Genomic DNA, 23,872 nt, shown 5'->3' with positions numbered 1-23,872 from the left:
GCTACACACTGCATTTGAAAAATCTGGAGAAATAATTTGAGGCTCAGAATGATGTCATTTCCCAACCTCTTCATCACTACCTATATTCTTTCCCTACTAAATTAGTAACTCTCAAACCAGCTGCACTTCAAAATCACTTGGGGACTTTTAAAACACATCTTTCTTAGGCCTCATGGAGAGCAATTAAATTAGGAGGGTGAGCACAAGTTGCTGGCATTTCTTAAAGCTCCCTGAGGATTTTACCATGAAGCCAAAGGCTGAAAAGATATGATCTGAATGATTTCATCTATACAGTCACATTTATATACATTAGTGACTCCCAAATTATTATCTCCAGTCTAATCTGAGATCCAGACTTTGATGTTAACTATTTACCTGAACCATCCAGTTAGATGGATCGATAGATGTAGTTGGAACTAGATGGTTCAAGTAAACATCTGGATATCTAATAGGCATTTCAAATATAACACAGCCAAAACAGAACTCTTTTTACCTCACCCTTCCTCTGACTTTCCCTATTACTAGTCTAGCCAAACTTAACTATCCTCCTTTGCCTTATTACACCAGCCTTGTGCTTAGACTTGCTGCCATCCCACTCCACCACCCAATCTGCCATAGGGATCTGAAGTGATCTTTTTAAAACATAATCAAATTACGTCATTTGCTCAAAACACTCCAATGGTTTCCTATTAAACATAAAATAAAATCCAAATTCCTTACCATTAAGGTCAATATTATCTGGTACTTGCATGTTATCACAACCCTCATTCACTAAATTCCAGCCACATCGGCTCAGACTCTTCCTGGAATACGCTTTCCTCCAGATCTCAACGGGGCAGGCTCTTTCTCAATGTTCAGTTTTGTATCTGAATTCCACCTCCATATAAGACGTACTTCCTTACCATCCTATCTAAAATAGCCATCCATCCTCCACGGTTTTTCTATAGTCCTTGTTATTCCATAACCCTATTTTATTTTTTTTACAACATTAATTATCTAAAATTACAGTACTTGCTTGTTTTGTCTTCTCTCCCTCGAACACAAGATTCATAAGAGTGGGGATTCTGTCTTTTTCTCTGTGCAGCCAAAGACCCTAGAGAACATTACCTCAAATACTGTAGTATACCCTCAAATATTTGTTGACTGAATGAATGATGGCTGACTTCTCTAGGTTACTGGGAGGATAATGATACTATTCATAAGAGAAGGAACTTATAAGATTTATGGAAAAAAGTATCACATGTCAAGTACCCTCAAAAATGAAGTTGAATACAAAAACTGTCCCCAAGAACCACTAAAATGACTAACGTAGAGAACAAGCTATAATAAAGTTCTTCTCTTAGACTAAAAGTAACATGGCACTTTACATATGTAAAAACAATGTATCAAAGAAAGCATTCTAATGAAGATCAGGTATCAGGTGATTTCCATTTTGTGGTGTCCACCCAGAAGTCTAGCTTGCATTGTTAATACAGGCTACACGGCAGGGTAAATTTGTTTAACCATAAATGGAGTATGCTACTTCAGAAAACAAAGACAAAATTAATGAGAAAAGCAGCCATTTGCTGAAGACGCATCTAATGAGTTGAATTAGTTGACCTAGGATTCTATGGTTTAAATCACATAGCTACATCAGCACAAATTAATACTGTACTGTTATTTTACCAATATTAAATAGATGTTTGGAACTGCTAGAAATATCACCTTCAAGAAATTAATCCTAAAACTTTTACATAAAACACTAAGAGAAAACAAGTGTGACCAAAAACATACATTTTAAAATGATTTTAAGTTACATGTAGAAATTTTTCTAGTCATAGAAATTATAATTTAAAATTCTCATTTTCCTCCATATACTGTTACCACTGCATCAGAAGACTTGCAAATCAGTACAAACTACACTTCTAAGTTTCTACACTATTTTACAAAAAAAAAGTCTATTAAGAACTTACGTGTACTAAAACTCACCATGACCAAACTTAAAAGGCAAACAAAAAGGGAAAATATTTGCAGTGTGTGTCAAAAGATTAATATACTTAAAGGTATAAAGATGGCTTACAAATTAGCAGTGGAGAGGAAACACTCAAAGGGAAAACGGACCAAAATATGAAAGGCAATTTACCAAGGAAACATAACCAATAAACATGCAAACATGTTCAACTTCCCTAATAATTCAAATATATGCATAAGATTCTATTTTTAACCTCTCCAAAATCTGCCTGTTTGATAAAATATTCCAATGTTGGAGAAGTATGCAAAGCCTATGATCATACAATGCTGGGGAAAGGGTATTTTTGCAATACGTATAAAAGTCTTAAATAGTAACACTCTAATCCAATAATTCTACTTTTAGTAAGTTAATTCTGCATTAAGGGAATAATCAGAGATATGAGCGAAGATTTCTACATAATAGAAAAAATAAAAAATGACCTAAACACGCAACAATGGAAGATTAGTTAAATAAATGATGGAACATCCATACAACAATACTAACGCAACCAAATAATCATACTGTAGAAAACCACTGATGTGGAGAAATGCAAATAATATATTGCTTAGTTGAAAAGTTATAAAGCTGTTGTGTATAGTAGATAGATCCCTCAGTGGTGCAAACAGTTTGCACTTGACTACTGATCTAAAAGCTGGTGGTTGGAACCCACCCAGTGGTACCACAAAAGAAAGGCCTGAGGACCTACTTCCGTTAGGATTACAGCCAAGAAAACCCTATGGTACAGTTCCACTGTTTAACACATGGGGTTTTCATGAGTCTCAACAGACTCAATGGCAACAGGTTTGGTATTTTTTGGTACAGTAGAAGATACCAATTTTATAAAAATGCTTAGTACGTAATATGCACAGAAAAAAGACTGAAAGACTACATAGCAGAATAAATCAGTAAAACTAGTTGTGGCTGAGTCAATTCAGACTCATGGCGACACCAAGTGTGTCAGAGAACTGTGCTCCACAAGGTTTTCAATGGCTGATTGTTTAGAAGCAGATGGCCAGGCCTTTCTTCTGAGGTGACTCTAAGTGGACTTAACCTCCAACCTTTCATTTAGTGGACAAGTGCATTAACCGTTTGCATCGCCCAGGGACTCCATACTGCAGAACAACAGCAGATAATGTACCAGTTTTTCTGGCTGTGGGATTACTAATATATTTTTTTCCTGTTTCCTTTTTAGGACTTTCCTGAATTTCTACATCTACTACTACTTTTTCTTTGCTACATTTCTTCTATTTTCCTGTTGGATTGATAATTTTCTACCTCCTGTCCCAATTTAGGAGCCCTGGTGGCACAGTGGTTAAGAGACTGCCTGCTAACCAAAAGTCCAGCAGTCCGAATCCACCAGCTGCTCCTTGGAAAACCTACCGGGCAGAATTCTACTCTGTCCTACAGGACCACTATGAGTCGGAATTGACTCAAAGGAAATAGGTTTGGTTTCAATTTAGAAGCTAAACATTAATGTTTATTTTCCTGACAGGTACTTATACCCAAACTATAAATTTCTGTAAAACAACTAAAATTCTTCTTTATAAAGATTATCCTAAAAATGACAAGTACCTTTATCCATCCATGAACCAATCCTTCATGAATCCCCCACCCGTTTGTTTTCATGCTTAGATTTAATTCTATTTCTAACATTATAAAAATTAACCACCAAGAATGATTACAATGGATTAAAACACAAATAGATTTAAAAAAATAATAATACAGTTCATGATGACACTTAAAGAAAAAATAATCTAACAGTTGGTAAAACACCAATTCATTCTGAAAAACAGACAAAAGGAATGAACTTAATAGTTTATCTTGCCCTTCCAGTACAAACTATATTTTGGATAACCAAATATGAGGGAAAAGTTTTTTTTATAAAAGAATCACAGCTTTAAACAAAAAGAATAAGAGAATTAGAAAATAATCGTTTTGCAACCCTTAACAAAATAACGAGTCCAACGACAACAAGCGAAAGTTGCTGAGACTCAAGGGAGAATGAAGAGAACAGGTTACAAGGAAAGATTAGTCCGAAGGACTAATGGACCACAGCTACCAAGGCCTCCATTGGACTGAGTCCAGTACAGCTAGATGGTGCCCGGCTACCACCACTGACTGCTCTGACCGGGGTCACAACAGAGGGTTCTGGACAGAGCTGGAGAAGGATGTAGAACATAATTCTAACTCACAAAGAAAAGACCAGATTTACTGGCCTAAAGGAGACTGGAAAAACCCCGAGAGTATGGCCCCCAGACACCCTTTTAGCTCAGAGGTGAAGTCCCTCCCGAGGTTCACCATTCAGCCGGGGATTGGTCAGCCCCTTAAAACAAAACAGGACAAATGAGGCATAGCAGTCCAGGGGCAAGGACTAGAAGGCAGAAGGGGACAGGAAAGCTGGTGACAGGGAACCCAAGGTTGAGTAAGGACAGTGTTGACATGCAGTGGGGTTGTTAACCATTGTCATAGGGCAACAAGTGTACTGTTAAATGAGAAACTATTTTGTTCCGTAAACCTTCATCTGAAGTGAGAATAGCAACACAACTGGAAGAACGTAATCGATGTCATTGAACGGTGCATGTAGAAATTTTTGAAATGGTGTATCTTTGGCTATGCATATTTTCACACACACAAAAAAAAAGGTCGAGAAGGGAGGATGTTGACCTGTCATGGGGTTGTTAACCAATGTCATAAAATATGTGTACTGACTGTTTAATGAGAAACTATCTGTTCTGTAAACCTTCACCTAAAGTACAATTTAAAAAAAAAGAAAAAAAAAGTTGCTGAGACTTGGGAGCACATCAATCAAATGCAATATGGTCCTTGTTTGAATCCTAATGTAAACAAACCAACTCTAAAAACACATTTTTTAATCAATAGCGGAAAACTGAACACTGCCAGGATATTAGGTAATATTAAGGGATTGCCATAAATTTAGAGTCTGATAAAGATATTTTATTTACGTAAAAATAAAAATCCTTAATTCATTCGAGTAGCAGTTCTTGAACTTCCTGATCTTAGGATCACTTTGTTGTTGTGTAGTCGAGTCGATCTGGACCCACAATGACCCTATTTAAGGACAGAGTAGAACTGCCCCATAAGGTTTCCTGAGCTGAAATCTTTACAGAATAGATTACCAAGTCTTTACTCCCATGGAGCCACTTCGTAGGTTCAAATCTCAACCTTTGGTTAGCAGCCAAGCACTTAACCACTGTGCCACCAGACTCCTTAGGATCACTTAACTCTTAAAAATTACTAAGGACCTCAAAGAATTTTTGTTTATATGAGTTATACCTATTTACAGAGACTGGGGCTGGGGGAAGGAGCCTTGGTAGCGCAGCAGTTAAAATGCTCAGCTGCTAACCAAAAGGTCAGCTGTTTGAACCCACCAGCTACTCTGCAGGAGAAAAGAAGTGACAACTGGCTTCTGTAAAGATCACAGCCTTGGAAACCCTATGGGGCAGTTCCACTCTGTCCTACAGGGTCGCTGTGAGTCGGAATCAACTCTAGGGCAGTGGGGTTTTGGTTTGGGGCTGAGAAGAAGGGCTGACTACAAAGTGGTCCTTTAGGGGATGTGTGAGATGAATGTACAATGCATAATGAACCTCTTTGAAGGATCTGGAGTGTGTATGTGATGAATATTATAGCTTGATTGTAGTGGCAGTTACACAATAATACATTTGTCAAAACATGTAATAACAAGAAAAATTTTTAATTAAAAAAAGTGCAGAACTGTGCTCTGAAAAGGGTGAGCTTTACTTTATGTACATTATAAAAAAATGGGAAAAATTTGTTTTAAAAATCTGAGTTTGGATCCACCCAGAGGCACCTTGCAAGAAAGGCCTGGCAATCTACTTCCAAAAAATCAGCCCCTGAAATCCTATGGTGCACGGTTCTACTCAGACACACATGGGGTGGCCATGAGTTGGAATCGACTCCACAGCAACTGGTTTAATCATTCTAACAATATCAGTGAGTTGACTCCTCAAAATTTCTAGGATGCATTTAAAAAAAACAAATTGAGGACTCCAAATGGTCTCTGTTTATGTATCTATAGATATCATACTAGAAAACTAAGATATTTAAAAATACGCATGAATTCATTTGAAAATAACAGTAACTCATTACATGTTAACATTAACATGCATCTATGAAAAATAACCGTATTTTCAAATAAAAACGAGAAGACCTTGACATTTTTGCAAATCTCTTTAATATCTGGCTTAATAGAAAATAGCTGGATTTTCATATCTGCTTCTGCATTCAGTCTATTATCAAACATTATGTAGCCTCTAGAAAACTCCAGTGTCCACTACTACTGAGATGAAAGTGAAACAGGCAAATAACCTTAGTATTATGAAAATAATTTCTAGCTCACAGATCCTCATGAAACAGTCTCACAGATCTCTATGAAAAGGGTCTCAGAGACCGCCTAGGGGCCCCCAACCACACACTGAGTATCACTCTATCAATATTTTTGGATAAAATTATATACTGTATGGGATTTGCTTTAAAACACTCCAAGCAAAAACAAAATTTTAAACGGTGGGAATAGGGAAACCAGAATGACAGAATGTTGGTAACTGCTGAAGCTAGGAAGTGGATATATAGAGGCTCATGTATTCTTTCCATGAATTGCTTTTGTGTATTTTCTAAATTCTCTTATTTTTTACCTTTATCAGTTTACAGTCAGTTAAAATATAAATTTTTTTAATTCATTTCTGTGATCACTATTATTTCTTGCATCCTATTCATCTATTCTGAATCCATTTTAAAATTAACTACTTGATCCTTTAGTAGTTATTTCAGTAAAAGCCCCTGAATCATAAACTCTCAATCTTTGTATACTTTAAGTGTCTTCATTAAACCCTAATTCTTGAGTAGTAGTTTAATCGAATATAGGATTCTGCATTGCCGATTCTTTTCTCTAAGCACTTTGAAGACATTACTCCTACTATCTTCTAGTACTTTTGTGGCTAATGAGTTAAGTTGTAGGTCTGTTATTTATTAATAATCTGTCTTTTCTTTGTGTAAACACTTAAGATTATCTCTTTCTCTTTAATTTCATTGTAAGTCAAGAGTGGACTTATTTTTACTTGAAGTAAAATTTTGGTCTGTAGACTATTTCATCAACACAAGAAAATTCTCAGCCATTATCTCATCAAATATTGTTTCTCTGCCATTCACTCTATTGTTTTTCTGAAATTACTATTCTAGGGGCTCTCGATCTGTATTCCACGTGTCTTAACTGTTGTCTCTGTGCTGAAGTCCTCAGTGCGATATTACTAGTCATACTCATTCTCTTTTTCTATGGTCCAGTCTAACGGTTATCATTTTTACCCTCCCCCCTCCAGAATTTTTTTTGGATTTCATTTAAGACAATACTAAGAAACTTTACTACCAATAAAAAAGGAAAGGCATTGCACCAATTAAACATCACATGCCATGGATTATAAGATGCATCCTAATTTCAGTAATGTTAAAATGTTAAGACAATGTGTGCTATGGCATCAATGAAATATAAGCTTCTCATTTCCAGGACTCTGCGAGTTTATTTTTCATTATCTACCTTTTCTTGTTTCACAACTTCTTTTCTATAGATGCCATTGCTTCCTTTATCTTACTGACAATTCTAAACATACTGATGTAAAGTCTTAACTAATTTTTCTATTACTGTTCTTTAATATGACATGAATTCATCTCCTGATTGTTGGTTTTATTGGCTATTTTTAATAGGTTTTGCTTTCTTCATGTATTTTGGAATTTTAGTTTGCAGGCTCATCTTGAGCACAACTTTTCTCTCTCTCTCCATATTCACACCTCCATGTCCACAGTTTTTTAAGTGCCTCCACCAAGTCTCCTGACCCCAATGACAAACCAGGTCTTTATAATGGTTTTAGACTATGCTGATGTCCTCCTGCTTCCCTGTGTGTCCTCTTCATATTTGTGTAAATATAAGTTTCACTGAAGCCATACCTCTGGGTAACAGACAATAGCAACTTTTCTGTTTTAGCGCCACTTTAACAAAAAGGACCCCTACTCCAGCCCCTGGTTTTATAAGCAGTAGATACATCTCTGGGTCCCTCCTCATGTAGCGTACTTTCACCTATATTAATACATAACTAAATAGAATACAATTTCAGACCTAAATACTTAGGTATTTTCATGCTAATACAATAAAAAGTAACTAAATATTAAGCAGAATTAGGAAAAAAACTGTGAGGTATAATTATGACAATATAAAAAACGTATGTGACACCAACTCTTGTTCCTTCCTATATTTAATCTTCCCATGTTATTTTCCATGCCAAGCACATATTACTTTTAAAGCAGACAAAACAAATTTTAATAAAGTACAGAAAATAAAAAATTATAAGACTCAAAAAGAATAAGACATTGGAAAGATACTGTAAATCCATACTTTGCCTCATCCCACCCAGTTTCAAATACACAGCAATAAGAGACAAAGTAAAAATAAAATTACAAAGACAGATGTTCTCTAAAACAGCATGCATTTCTCAGTAGGCCATTACAAGCAGTGTGGCCTGGTGGGCTCTCTGTTCCAAAGAGGATAGGGATTTGGCTCCTAAGGGGTAATGGCACTAAAAAGAACCCCTCAGAGTCAGATTCACTGCTTAAAACAGGGTTTAAGTAGGGCTCCTTTTTGTTAAAGGAGAGATAGGAAAGGGGGAAAAAGAAGTGAAAGAAATTCCTGAGTTCTAGTAAAAACGTGCCTTTTCATGTATTTCTGGAAAACTGTTATGTTAATTCCATACTTACCAAAAGTAAAAATAGAATCAAACTTTTATTTAATCATTTTAATCTGGGCATACTAGGCCTAACAGAGCCAAGAAATTTTACTGATTTTCAGGTACAAAAAACACACCCTAAAATATACTCACTCCTCACTTATTGACATGGTTATGTTCCAAAGACCAGGTCTTTATGCAAAAATCAGTATTGTGTGAAAACAGAGTGTGACCACATCAGATAACAAAACGGAGGCTGACTATATCATTACGTAGCTGCCAAATTACATCATTACATAACTCCCAAACCACTGAGAATCACAGCCCTGCCAAGTTGACACACAGTCTTAACCATCACAGCTAGTGTTACTCTGTCTTGTACCTCAGCATTCGCATTCATTACTGCCAGACATATGTCATTAATGCACAAATCGTTAACTGAGTAGGTGCAATTTATCATCCTTCTCACCAATTAAAAAGACAGTACACCAAGGTTTACTCTTCCTATTACCAAATAACCCCAAAATGAAAATTTTCTAGGTTTTATTACTAAAAATGTTGGGTACTACCTAGCATTTTTATTATCATTCACTTTAACTTTCTTAAACTCCTTCCCTATTTCTTTAAGATTGGGACAAAATTCAAATTTAATGGCATTCTGGAGTACTTCTTTATCCTTCCTCGCCACCATTCAATAACTGAATTACCACTTAAAATTCCACTTTGTATTTGACTAAGACAGTGTTTCTATTCTGACAGTATTTTAGAAATATCTGACTTTACTGAAGCCCCTGGTGCTTTATAACAACTTAATTTCAGAACCAACATAAATCCACAAATTCATAAATAAATTCCTTAGAGATTTCTTCCAACACATATGGAACTCCGTAACTGATTAAGTTTATACAAGCTTTAAAAAACTGGTTTCCAAAAACTATTAGCTAAAATCTGTCACTCTTCCAGTGGTTCTCAAACTTTTCGGTCTTCATGGTCTCAGGGAACATCTAGCTCAACTGGCATAATGCAGTTTATAAAGACAATGTTCTACATTCTACCTTGCTGAGTAGTGTCTGAGGTCTTAAAAACCTGTGAGCGGCATCTAAGACACTCGACTGGTCTCACCCCTTCGGGGGCAAGGGAGAATGAAGAGAACAACATACAAGGAAAAGATCAGTCCAAAGGACTAATGGACTACAACTACCATGGCCTCCACCAGACGGAGTCCAGTACAGCTAGATGGTGCCCAGCTACCACCACTGACTGCTCTGACAGGGATCACAACAGAGGGTTCTGGACAGACGTGGAGAAGGATGCAGAACAAAATTCTAACTCACAAAAAAAGACCAGATTTACTGGCCTGAAAGAGACTGGAGAAACCCCGTGAGTATGGCCTCAGACACCCTTTTAGCTCAGAGGTGAAGTCACTCCCGAGATTCACCACTCAGCCAGGGACTGGTCAGCCCCATAAAACAAAACGGGACTAATGAGGCACAGCAGTCCAGGGACAAGGACTAGAAGGCAGGAGGGGACAAGAAAGCTGGTGACAGGGAACCCAAGGTTGAGAAGAGAGTGTTGACATGTCGTGGGGTTGTTTAGCAATGTCATAAAACAATACATGTACTGTTTAATGAGAAACTATTTGTTCTGTAAACCTTTACCTAAAGTGCAATTAAAAAAAAAAACTTTTCAGTCTTCAAAAACTCCTTTAAACTCTTAAATAAAGAGCTTTTGTTCATGTACGTTAATCAAATAATTCTCGTTATTCACTGCAATTGCATTCTATAAAGTTGTCATGAACACTTTAGCAAACAGTGAACAACTGCTTCTAGGGGAAATACTGCAAGTCTCTGGTCACAACATTTTCGTCAACCAGTCAATATATAACCTTGTTTTATGTATGTTTCTGTTTAAAGACACCTTACTTAATACATATTTTTGATTCATTAACATTAATTAAACTCTCACAGCCAATAGCACTATAACTCATGCCTGAACAAAGCTTTATCTAAAACACGTTATTTTCTCCATAAGGCACATCAAAGCCGTCTTATGCTTAGGACCACGACTACAGAATTTCAGTACTACATCTGAAGGCCATTTTAAACAGGCAATCACCAACAAAAAGTACAAAAATGAGAAAGCGCAGCATTAAATACTCTGCGAACAGGACGCTTGTTAACAGCATGAGAGCTGAAACAAGAAGGCAGAATGTCCTTTTATTCAACCTCGGCTGAGAAAAGTGCATGTGAGGTGACTCAAATTTTTCACCACTCTACACATCTGTGAATGACTGTGAAAGTGACACAAGCATTGATTTTGAGATTACAAATAAATTTTAGTGAGTACACAAATTCACCATGAGGAATCTGCAAATAATAAGGATCTACTGTGTCAATATTTGGAGCCCTCGTGGCACAGCAGTTAAGAGCTCAGCTGCTAACCAAAAGGTCAGCAGTTTGAATCCACCAGCTGCTGCTATGAAACCCTATGAGGCAGTTCTACTCTATCCTAGAGTTGCTATGAGTCAAAACTGATTTGACGGCAATGGGTTACGGGTATCGATATTTACTATATCAGAAATCGTAAAAGAAATTTTAAAATTTTATTAATCCACCTAAAAATAAATCCATTACATGTAAACATAACATTTTAGGAACAATAACTATTTCCCAAAAAGAAACAAAGCAAAAAATTTTATGAGGCCGTGTTTTACATTTTTGCAAATCTCTTTTTAATGACCGAAAGAAGATAGTTGGAGTCTCATTTGCTTCTGCAGTTTAACTGTTACAATACATGGTTTGGGTTGTAGTATATGAAAAATATCTAGTCTCACAAAGATATACAGTTGAAAAATGAAGAAATAATTCAATAGCCTTTTCAGCCAATTATGGATATTGTTCCTCGATACTACACAAAATTCGACAAGAAGCAATTTCTTAAAGGTCAGCCGCAATATGGAATTTGAAACCCTATCAGTAAACTTTCCATACACTGTGATTTGTCTGTCTTGGGCTCTGAATAATTTAAATGAATAGTTTTGTAGCATAAATCAGTTGGTCATTTGAAAAACACTTGTTCACTTAGTTATACAGTTCTTTCAAATGTTGACACATTTCATTATAATGTAATATCCAAAAAAATTCTACTTATTAACGTCACCACTCATCAAATGTATTTAAGTATTGGGAAGCTATCAAGCTCATGATAGTAGATTAACGTTCTCTAAATTCTAATTTTCACTTAAAAGCCAAAATTTTATCACTAGCAGCAAATACTGTCAGTTTTTTCCCTTTCAGTGAAAGGCTCACTTCATTTTTTTTTTGAGAAAGTATCTGTCATTTAAATGCATGAAGTTTCAATAACCACAGTTTGTCAGTTGTTCTTCCAAGTAAAGACAGCATTCCATGAAAACAGCATCTAATTGCTCTTGCAACTCACACAACTAATACAACTGCACAACTGGAGGGGGAGAAAAAGTGTTTTTCAGAGACAATTATCTTATTTCAGTATGCAGAAGTACTTTATTAAAGCATACTTCCCATTTCATCACAAATAATAATAAAAAGACAGATAATGCAGCAGATAATGCAAATCAAAACCACAATAAGATAGCACTTTCACCCACTATGATGGCTGGAATAAAAAAGATGGACACTAATAAATATTGGTGGAGATACAGAAAAATTAGAACCCTTATAAATTGCTGGTAGGAATGTAAAAGGATGCAGTCAGTTTGGAAAACAGTTTGGCAATTCCTCAAAAAGTTTAAACAAAGAATTACCATATGACCTAGCAATTCCACTCCTAGGTATACGCCCCCCAAGAGAAATGAAAACATAATGTCCACTCAAAAAACTGTACACAAATGTTCATAGCAGCATTGTTCGTAACAGCCAAAAAGTAAAAACAACCAAATTTCCATCAGCTGATTAGTGGATAAATAGTGCGGTATATATATAAAGGAGCCCTGGTATTACTTAGGTATAAAAAGGTCTGAAGTACTGATACATCCTACAACATAGATGAACCTTGAAAACATTATGCTAAAAGAAAGAAGCCAGACACCAAACGCCACATACTATATGATTTCATTTATATGAAATACCCAGAATAGGCTAATCCATAGAGACAGAAAGATTACTGGTTTCCAGGGGACAGGAGGAGGGGGAACAGGGAATTGACTGCTAGTGGGTACAAAGTTTCTTTTTGGGATAATGAAAATGCTCTAAAATTAGACAGTCGTGATGGTTGCAACTTTGTGACTATACTGGAAACTACTGAATTTCAGTATACTTAAAGAGGGTAAATTTCATGACATGTGAATTGTATCTCAATAAGGCTGTTTAAAAAAAAAGACATGCAGCATTCAAGGATCAAGGATTAGTTATTAGTAATAACTATTTTTACTGGTTCATCAAGGACATTCTTCAGTGAAATTGGCATTTTTTTAAACTGTAAGTACATGATCATGAAGAATACCACGAAGAATAATACAGTTTGGTGCCACTGCCCTGATTCAAGCTAAGCACTGGCAGTTTTATCCACCATTGCTATGACCATCAATGCAAGTGTCAAGACAGTGAAAAAGGTAACTAACTTCTGAGTATTAAACAGTTTTGCCATCAAGGACCTCTGAAGAGGGTATCAGGGATCCCTCAGGTCCAAAGAGCACACTTCGAGAACTGTTGCTCTAAATCATAGCTTCAGAAGGCTCAAATGAAATTGCAGGGTTTCTAAATCCAGTCTCAGACTCCACGATAATTCCAGTGATCTAAGACTACAAATTTCTCCAAAAAACAGACAAGAAATCATTTAAGGGGTGACAAGTGTTATTTTTATAAACTAAACTCAAGTGGTCCAATTTAAAAGTTTGGAATTACTGACCCAGTGGAAGACTGAAATAATACCAACTCCACAAAAACCCAAACACAAAGCAGAATAATGAAAGTAACAAAGTTCAAGATATAGTGCACAACAACACATTCTATAAAACGCTAATTAGACAAATAACATTTATAGGGTAACAATAACATTATCTCTTTTCAAACTTTATTACTTCTTATAGAACATTCAAAGAATAGACTTCTGAAATTTCTACTCATGCTATCAACAGAAATACTGCATAATGCCCACTAAACACCAGTAAGAATAAACTATCACAGAATCAAAAGAATTTTAGGTCTGGAAGGGACCCTAAATATAGTTCCTATTCTGCATGACGAGAATACTGAGGTCACAAAAGGAAAAAAAACGCTTGGCCAAAAATCACATAACCAGCTAACGGCTGAGACAGTGTAAGTAGTTTTTATTCCCAGTATGTTTTCCCTATGCCAACCTAATTCTCCAACCAAATATAGTGCATAAAACATTTAACCGACGTCACACCAAGGCCAATCAAGACACCCTACTTGCCAAATAAAACTTTAGTAATGCTTGACAACACTAATCAGATGTGAAAACAAATATAAAATTGATAGGGGAGAAACTGCAAACGTAACTGGTATAATAGACAAATCAGTATATTACAAACTTTGAATGGAGATCAATTTGGAAGATACTTTGATGTCTACTTTCATAAAAACACTGGGAAATGTATGATTACTTTTAAAGAGAGCCAGATACTCATAAACCTCTGAAGCAAAAAATTCCCCTACATGTTAACAAATCACTGAATTTATCTATGGCATGACATGACTGAAGACACAGAAAGTATGCTTTTCTAACAAATGTTGTGTTAAAATAAACATACCTGCAGGACTGTCAGCATTCTCTCCTGGATGTAGCTGTATACCAGTAGAATCTATAGAGTTTACTGTAACTGTCTGCAGATTTGGCAACTGACCAGTGCTTAGACTAACTGGAGTTGAAGTCAAGGCTCCACCTGCTGCAACTTGACCAAGCGTGAGCGTCTGAACAGGAGTCAAAGTTATCTGTTGGGCAGCAGTATTCTGTATTTGTAAATTCTGCAAGTTCTGGACCCCTTGTACTTGAAATGTTTGCCAAGTTATCTGTCCAGAAGGAGTCACTGTCTGTGCCTGTATTAAAAAGGTTCCTGGATTCAGCTGCAATTGAAGATTTTGCAAAGCCTGTTGTGATATATTTTGACCACTGGCTTGTACACCATGGATTGTCTGTGGTGTAATACCTTGCACAATTTGGGCTTGACTGGTTGGCTGCTGAGACTCTTGAAGTTGTAGATGTTGTACAACAGGCTGTGCTGTAGAAACCTGAATATTCTGAGCCTGTGTCTCTTCAGAAACAGGCGACTGGATATAATTTCCCTGAAGATCTGAAGAATGCACTTGCCCACTGGAAGTGGTCAAGCTATTTGTGTTTTGTTGTAATATACCTGTACTATCTATAGTGACAGGCAACTGTGATGAAGAGGATGTTGGCACAAATAAATCTGTATCAGTATTCGTTTCATTAATATCAGGAGAAACCCGCTCACCAGTCCTTTCTGAATTGTCTGAACTATCCATAGCTTGTCCTGTGTTTATCAAATGTCCATCGGCATTAATGCCTGCAGTCATTGTCTGAGAACTGCCAGAGAGTCCCAAAGAATCTAGATCGACGCTATTGATTGGTACAAAGGTAATATTTCCTGGCAGACCAAGAGGCACATTAGCAACTACTTGGGTTTGGCCAGGAAAAGATGAACCACCAATTGCAACTCCCTGAACCTGGACCTGACCAGTCTGTGGTATGAGATTCTGGATATTAGCAGGAGGTGTTCCAGAGGCAAGTAAAGTTTGATTAGAGCCAGGAATGATCTGAATTTGACCACTTTCTTGATTTATACCCCCATTATCTGAAGAGCCTGTGAAACCAATCTGAACCTGCTGACCATCTGTTGACTGAATCTGTGGTATTACTTGATACTGAACATTGGACACTGTACCATTTGATGATTCTGATCCTGGTGCAACTGAAAATATTTGTTCATTCTGCAAATTCTGAAGGGGAAGGACATACTGCCCACTCGAAGTAGCAGCGCTTGGAATCTGGACTAGATTACCAGCTTCATCTTTTATAGTTGTAGATGTGGCTGACAAAACCTCCCATCGATTTGGTGCTCCTCCTAACTGCGCAGAAGCCAAATCACCTGTCTGGATGAAGAAAACAAAAAATGTTATGTGATATATTTGTGGTCTATTTATACTAATCCTCAAAAAATTCTAAAAATTGGTATAATCCTACTACCTGAAAATGAAAGTTATCTTAACACAAGAGTTCAAATACGTAAGCGGTGATATATGAGCTACAAAAATTATCCTTCCAGTTTTGTTAGTTACTACAAAGATAATCCATTTGAATCCTATTTGAGCAGGGGAAAGAAATCTCAATCAGAATATTCTTTGTTTTACAACCCAAACCGATCTTCTAATTCTTGATCTATGATCATTAATGGTATACAGTTTAAAAAAAAAAAAAAGGGAAGTGGCTAGAAAAAGATTACGGACAGCTCAAACCAAATGTACCTCAATTACTAGAGAAAGTTCAAAAGCATGCAACCCTCTAAAAATATATCACTAAATCAGGTGCATTATATTTATGTACAAAAACTATACTTTATTCGTGCGGTGTTTAAGTTTTTCAAGTTAGAAAAATATTATCATAATACTATTATTCCTATAAAATTTGAATCAAATAATTAAAGCCATTCTTTTATGGCCTGTATTAACGTACTCAAGAGTAAACGCATGGCTAGAGTTATTCCATTAGCAAGTCACCAACTCTCTTTACTTGTCCAATGAACTACTAGAAAAAATATGAGACCTTAAAGTAATTTAATGATGGAAGCTTTTTTCCCTGTGACCACCTGGCAAAGTAGTCCCATCTGAAAGCTTTTTCTACAGACTGAAAGCTGGAGGATATAGACTGTGGCTTTACCTACATTACTCTTAAGTTTCCAGCAGAATGCCAGGCATACACATTTTGCATTCTGTGACCTACTAGAATCTTAGTCATCATCCCCGTATTTTATACATCAGGCAAGACTGGAAAAACATCAAGGTAGGAAAGCAGAAAGCACCAAAAGCCTACATGCCAATGTCAGTGATTAAGGTTAAATTTAAATAATAACAGTAACCTAAAATTCAAGCTTTTCTTTTATATGCCAAGTACTATGGCAGGAATTATAAGATTGTATCATTTATACTCCTTAAAACAATCCAGTGAGGTGTTATCTTCATTTCACCAATAAGAAAACTGAGGCAAGTTCACATACCTATCAAATGGCAGAGACCAGATTTAAAATCAGGACAAATCTAACTCCAGAACCGAGGCCCTTAATCACTATACCATACTTGTCTCCCACTAAAACATGGGGAATGATAATACACAGAGAATGATACCCTCTATGAATCACTCATCACCAAAATAAAACCAACCCTACCCTACTTCTATCTAGGACTATCTGTGATTTCCTGTAACCGCAAATATCACTAGACAATGAAAACAAATGTATCTAATCCAGCATTCTCAACCCAGGATCCATGCCTGGCCCTCCAGGGATCTATGAATCCTCTAAAATAGACCAACTTTTTCAGGAAGTACAATCTTGTCAGGGGTAGATAATCTAAGGTTTCATCACAGTTTTCAAGGGGTCTGTGACTCTAAAAAAGGTTAAACACTGTTCTCCCAACATAAACCATTTCACAAAGTTTAATACAAATATTGTAGAAACAAAAGATCTTAAAAGTTTCTTAAAGAAACTCACTGCCTAATTTTCATGTAGACCCATAGTTAGAAGTATGTATTTCAATGGATGAACCACAGTTTAACAACTCCGTTCAAACATTTGAGCACATCTGCCAAGATTAAATATGCGTGTGAATAAGCCCATGAGATACACAATCTATCTTCAAATAGTTCACAATCTACCCATGATGATTTACACATACATGCTAATACAACGTGAAAAGTGGTGTGCACGCGCCATCTGATCACAGAAAAGATATTTTATAGAATCTTAGAATAAAATATAAAATTTCAATGTGAGGAAATTGGAATAGACAGACAGAAGCATTAATAAAGATATAGAAACAATATTGTCACAAACAAAACGAAATCCTAAAAATTAATATGTAGTTTGGCATTCAAAAGGCTCCAGAAAAGACTCAGATTCTTAGAAGTAATGCAGAACAGGGCTAGACATTTATATCAGGGCCTGCAAATGGTTTCACAGATTCTGCTAAGGAGTTTGGACTTTATCCTGCAGATAGTGAATGAAAGCTATAAAAGGTTTTTAAGCAGGTGAGTGGTAAAATCAGATGTGTTTTTATAAAGAAACATAAACTAAGGCCCAGTAAAACAGACTGAAAAAAAGGCAGAAGAGACTAAAGGCAGAGAAAATGTAGGACCCAATACAAACGTCTAGGCCTGAACTAAAATAGTATTACTATCTTTTAAATACAAACAATTAAAACGAAGCACCAGCATTAAAGTCACATGACATTCTTCAACTTCTATCTGATATAAAAATCACAACCTCAAGTCATCTTTCTCAATACTACTGTAACAATTCATGCTTTATTTCAGCCTTTTGGAATTTTAAGTAAACTAAAAATATTTAAATCTATAAAGTTTATACTAAAATCTTCACTGAAGTATGTCTAAAATCCAATCCTTATCTTCTTATGAAGGTTGGTATCTTTTGAGACTCGACTGCTGAATTTTTTCTGATCAGCATTAAGTTTACAATTATCCAAATTATGACCAAGAATAGCATATCTCATACACAAATTAATTTTATAATACTGCCATTTTGTTGCTTTTTCTTCCTTTTAAAAAAAGTCAAATTCATGGCATCCAAAAAAAATTTTTTCAAAACAGCAATAAAGGCAGTTGATGATGACAGATTAAATATTCAACCTTTAATAAACATCTTTCTAGTCAAGAGATTCATTGACAATAAGTGCAACTACTCAAATGACAAGTCTAATTAAATGCTACCCCAAAACTGACCCCTCTCCAGAGGATAAGTAAAAACATAGTACCAGTTTCCCCAGCAATGCAGGCTACTGATTGAAGAAAAATCCCTGAACCCAGGACAAAATGATACTCTGAACTTTCCTGAATAAACCTAAGGTGAAAAATACAAGAATATTTATGAAGCACAAGCTTCAGAGGAGAGTGGACTCAAGCAAGGAAAAGGATTCTCTTTTGTGACTTGAATTTGCCACTTTTAAAAATTTACTAAATATTAAAGTTTTAAAAGGGAATGGGGAAAAAAACTTGATCAAAAAACTACTAGACTTTCATGATTTAAGCTAAAACTCTGCTAGTGAGGAGGCGGGACACTGTTATACTAGAAAGAACTCAGAACTGTGTTATACTCCTAGACAGAACTGTTGGTGATTTGAGGCAAGTCCCAATTTCCTCATGTTAAAAATAAAGGGAAATAGTACCTTGCAGGGTCATAAAAATCAGAAGAAAAATGTTAAGCTTTACAAACTGGAAAGAACTAGCAATCCTAATGTATCATTATTATTACTAAGATTATGAGAACAGATTGGAAGGACATCCATTATATGCCTAGCACAATTTCTGACATAAAGTTAGATCAATAAATACTTTCTAAATGATTAAAAACATTTTATTTTAAAATTATTACAAAAAAAAGAAAAAGTAGATCAGTAAAATTGACTTTGAGGTATTAGAGACTTCTAAGGAAAACTCTAAACCAATTTTAAACCTATTTATTTCCATAATCCTACAATGAATGAGCCCCAAATATTTCCAAACTACACGTACTGAGCCTAGGTTATTGGAAACACTACAGAAAGATAGGAAGAGCCATAAAAATATATAAACCAGGCAAGAACAAGCACTAGGTTTACTTTGTTTCTAAAACAATGGTTTGCTCAACAAACCCAGAAACATAAAGTTGCAAAATAACCGTTTATATAAGCCTCTACATAAACTTGCAAACTAAAAGAAAGATCCACCAGTGTTTCTCTCAGTAACTCTAATATTCTTACTGGATAACTAACAAACAAAACAACATCTAACATGGAAGTTGGCATTACTGTAAAAAGTTGTCATTGAAAGCACTAAGCCTCCATCTAAATATAAACACATAGCCACGTGATAAAAAAAGGACCACAACCTAAAGTAGCCCTGGGTAGCACCAGCAGTGACATGGCTATAGCAATTCATTACAAGGGCATTCTCCAGTGCAACCAGGCATAAAACCTAGGAAGCTAGGGTAGGGAGGAAAGGAAAAGAGTTATCTTCTCAGATAATACCTGTGGAAAAGGAAAAAGAAAAAAACTCATGCCACGTGGCACAGCATTTGGAAAGGATTATTAACTTCTCAGTTCCCACAGATGGGTTTTTGAAAACTAGAAACAGGCAAAGAAAAAGTATGTATAAATGAAAAGAAGAACAAGGGTGAACCATACCTAGGCAAACACTCAAGTTTTTTAAAACTTTCAAGAAATACTAAAATAATCTAAAAAGACTTCAGATAAAAACAAGCCAATAAATTAGTTAACAACAGCGTAAGTCTTAATAGTAAAAATGACCTTTTTGAAATAAGCTATTATTTATGTTTTACCTCACCAACATTTACAGACTAAATTACTGAAAACTAAACTTACATACTAAACTGAATATAAGGCAATGACTTTCATAATATTTACTTTGTACTTTATATTAAAATACAAATGAAATGACCAAACCAATAACCCACAAAGTTTGCACAAATGCAAACAGAGCAAATTAATACTTACATAAAAGCCTGCTTTTTCCTATTTCCTGATTTATTACTAGAATTAACTACACAACTTTTAGTAATAAAGTACAAAAGAGCCTTTCTATGAAAGTATCTTTGGGAGGCCATGTTGTGGGATCACACTGCACGAGACTGCTTTGTGATTGGACCTGTCCAATATTGTACTCGAGGTAATAACCACTCTTGGTCAGCATTCAAGATGAACCCATATTATAACAAATTCCAAAATACAGTTAAAGCAAATCTCCAGGGCAGCTGATTGGCTTTTCAAGGCCTTTTTAATCTAAACTGGCATAAAACTGAACTCTTTGTGTATATTTCCACTTGATTTTAAACACAACAATGTGCCACAATGCAACGCGGTACCCTGGATTGGATCCTGGAACAGAAAAAGGGCATTATTGGAAAAAGTGGTGAAAACCGAACAAAGTCTACAGTTAATAATATTGTACCAATGACAACTTCTAGTTTTGATAAATGTGCCATAGTTAACATTACGGCAAACGGGGTGAAGGGTATACAGGAGCTCTTAGTACTGTTTTTGCCACTTTTCTGTAAATCTAAAATTATTGCAAAATCCAACATTTATTTAAAAAATAACAACAAAGCTCTCTGGCAACCCTCTCTGATACCCAGTAATTTGAATAATCAAAAAAAAATTATTATCCACATTTTTAAATGGAAAAAATATGCCCACCAGCTCACTTAAATTTATTCCTCTCATTTTGAGATGTAGATGTCTGAAATACATTTTTGAACTAGAAAAATAATTTTCCTATTTGTTAAGGCAAACACATTCAAGCTGGCAGTACCAATTTCACTCAAAGTGAAACATTTTGTGCACAAGTTCCAAAAATACGAAGAGAAAAAATGCTCCAACTGATTCTAGTTCATGTTCATCTGGCGGGAACTGTGTGTCAGTAATGATCTCGTAGTCTAGAGGAGGAGCTACGTAAGGGTTGGGGCAGAAGTATGGAAACAACTTCCCTACAAGTAGATGGCCACAGCTGGCTCAAGTTGGAGATAGTACTCTATTCACAGGTCTGAGACTCACACATACATACACACATACATATTTTTCACAAATAACTTCCTCCTTCACATCTCCCCCTCCCCCACCCTTCCCCCATCTGTGAGGTGATATCTAAACTTGCCAAGTTTCAGTCATAAGAAATTTTTTGTTCTATTTTAAAACATAAAAACAGGTAAGTAGAAGCAGCCCACTTCGCAATTTTACTTATGTAGTGGTTTTCTAAGATAAACAATCTGCTTTAACACTGGGGCTAGAGAGACAGATCACAAAAAAAGGCTTACCAATCCAGATTTCTTTCAAAAGAACAACGCCTCTCACAAACATAATATTATGTCTTTACATTTTAATCTGCTTACAAAAGCACAAAACAAACCACACTCTCAAAACATTAAAACTATTTACATCCACCTATAGTATAATTTGAGACACTAAAATCACAATATTTAACAATATACATAACGTTAGCTTAACTTTTAATGCCTAGATATACTAGCTCTTTACCACAAAACGTACCCAATATCAAACTTACCTATAGTGACTACTGAAAATATCACCACACAAATCCCTATAATCCACCTCATATAACAAAAAATAATTGAAAGATATTTCAATTATGTTAATACGTGACCACATCTACAGGTTCAAATATAAAATTCGCAATTAACAATCTAAAACCTGTTTCTAGCTAATCTGTAGTAAACCCTCCCATCACACTGGCCAGCTCCTTCTGCCCCAGACACTAAAAACACTACAAAAAGAATCTCACCATTTCTTATCAGAGAAGTAAACACAATAAAACGAGAATATAGCTTTACCAACCAAATTCAACTATTGCATGTAAGTCCTTTACTTGTACTTTCCTAATACCGGTATAATTCAATTTCAAAACTCGAAGTGATATCCAAGTAACTTAGTCGATTCCAACTGTCGCTAATTAAATGTTTCACTTATTCTACTTTAAAAAATTACTGCAAATTTAAGTGGCAGTCTGCAAAAACTAAAATTCAACAATGCTGAACGACCACTTAAAAAGCACTTAAAGTGTTCACCCTGCATACAAAACAGCAATTCAGAGAGTAAGCCTTCATTCTTGCTCTATGATTTACGAATTCAATCAGTAACATTTAGTAACCTCTAACAAAAAAAACTCCAGGTTCAAAAACACTAAAACACCGAAGACACTGCCTCTGTAGTTGATACTATGGCCGATAGGCCGTGCTTGAAAATTCTGTAGTTCAGCAAAGGAGTTTTTAACACTGATATGAACTGCTCCAACATCCATTTTGGAGTCCTCTACCCCCAATCTCTATAAAGCTTCATTTGTAGTGAATTTTGGGCGACGTGCCGCAGTGACAATTTCGAGAAAAGCTAACCTGGCTGCTGAGCTAAACAGGCATGCAAAAGAGCAGGAAAGGGCGCCCTGGCTGGCGATCCGTCCGTTGCGGGGGAAGGCGAGGGCGCCAGGAAGGCCTTTTGGGCGGGCGCGCCACAGGCCCGGGATGGCGGGCGCAGGGCCTCGGCGGGGGCGGGCCGCGCGCGGGACTTACCGCTCCGGCGGCGGCGGGGGCCCCAGCTGCGGCGGCCGCCTCCTCCTCGTCGTCGCCCGGCGATGGCGGCCCTATCTTGCTGCAGGTAGCGGCCAGCAAAGCGAGCGGTGACGGCTGAGTGTCCTACCCTCGATGGGCGGGTTCAGAGAGGGAGACAGGGGGAGGGGGTGCCGGTTAGGGCCGGGCCGCCGCGAGCACAGGAAGTGCGACTCGGTCCTCGCAGGCTGCACCCGGGCCAGCGCCAGCCCGCGCTCTCCTCCGCGACTCCAGCTCGCGTCCTCCAGCTCGCACGCACACCAGCACCGCCGTCCGCGGGAAGGCGGCGGCGGGCTGCGCGCCGGGCCTCCACCTTCCGCCCGGAACCCACCCCCGGGAAGGCGCGCACACACACACACACTCACACACTCACACACACACACACACACACACAAAAAAAGGCGCCGGGAGGGGGGAGCGCGGGCGGGGTCGGAGCGTTGGCGCCTCGGGCGGGCAGCTCCCGGGGCGGGGGGAGGGGAGGAGGGACGCGCGGAGGGAGGGGAGAGGCGAGGGGAGGAGAAAGCGTCGCGAGGGGGGAGCCAGGCCAGGGCTCAGCCGCTCCTCACCTGGGCCACCGCTGCCGCCACCGCGCCGTTTCCGTGCTGCTGCTGCTGTTGCTGCTGCAGATACTCGCCGTGACCGCCGCCGCCGCTGTCCACGTCCAAGGCAGCCATTTCCTCTTGTTTCACGGGCTTTTCGGGAGCTGCAGGCACAGCGCGGAGGGAGGGGGGGGAAGGAAGGGGGGTGGAGGAGAGGGAGGGGGCCCGCAGGCCGAAG

The 23,872-nt window shown here is 37.3% G+C and overlaps 1 protein-coding gene across 2 annotated transcripts in view; it reads right to left on the bottom strand.

The window, feature by feature from the left end:
- The window catches only part of SP3 (Sp3 transcription factor), a 64,413-nt gene that overhangs the window by 39,482 nt on the left and 1,059 nt on the right, over positions 1–23,872 (bottom strand). For both annotated transcript variants that reach the window (XM_004375496.3, XM_023730561.1), the window contains exons 2-4: positions 23,662–23,798; positions 23,060–23,182; positions 14,489–15,848 (exon numbers count right to left, since the gene is read on the bottom strand). In XM_004375496.3, coding sequence (XP_004375553.1) covers positions 14,489–15,848; positions 23,060–23,182; positions 23,662–23,798 — 1,620 coding nt within the window. The remainder of the gene's footprint in view (positions 1–14,488; positions 15,849–23,059; positions 23,183–23,661; positions 23,799–23,872) is intronic.

This window comes from Trichechus manatus, unplaced genomic scaffold (assembly GCF_000243295.1).
Source record: "Trichechus manatus latirostris isolate Lorelei unplaced genomic scaffold, TriManLat1.0 scaffold00037, whole genome shotgun sequence".
Taxonomy (NCBI): Eukaryota; Metazoa; Chordata; class Mammalia; order Sirenia; family Trichechidae; genus Trichechus; species Trichechus manatus.
The sequence above is the reverse complement of the archived record's forward strand: the minus strand, read 5'-3'. Positions and strand labels throughout refer to the sequence as shown.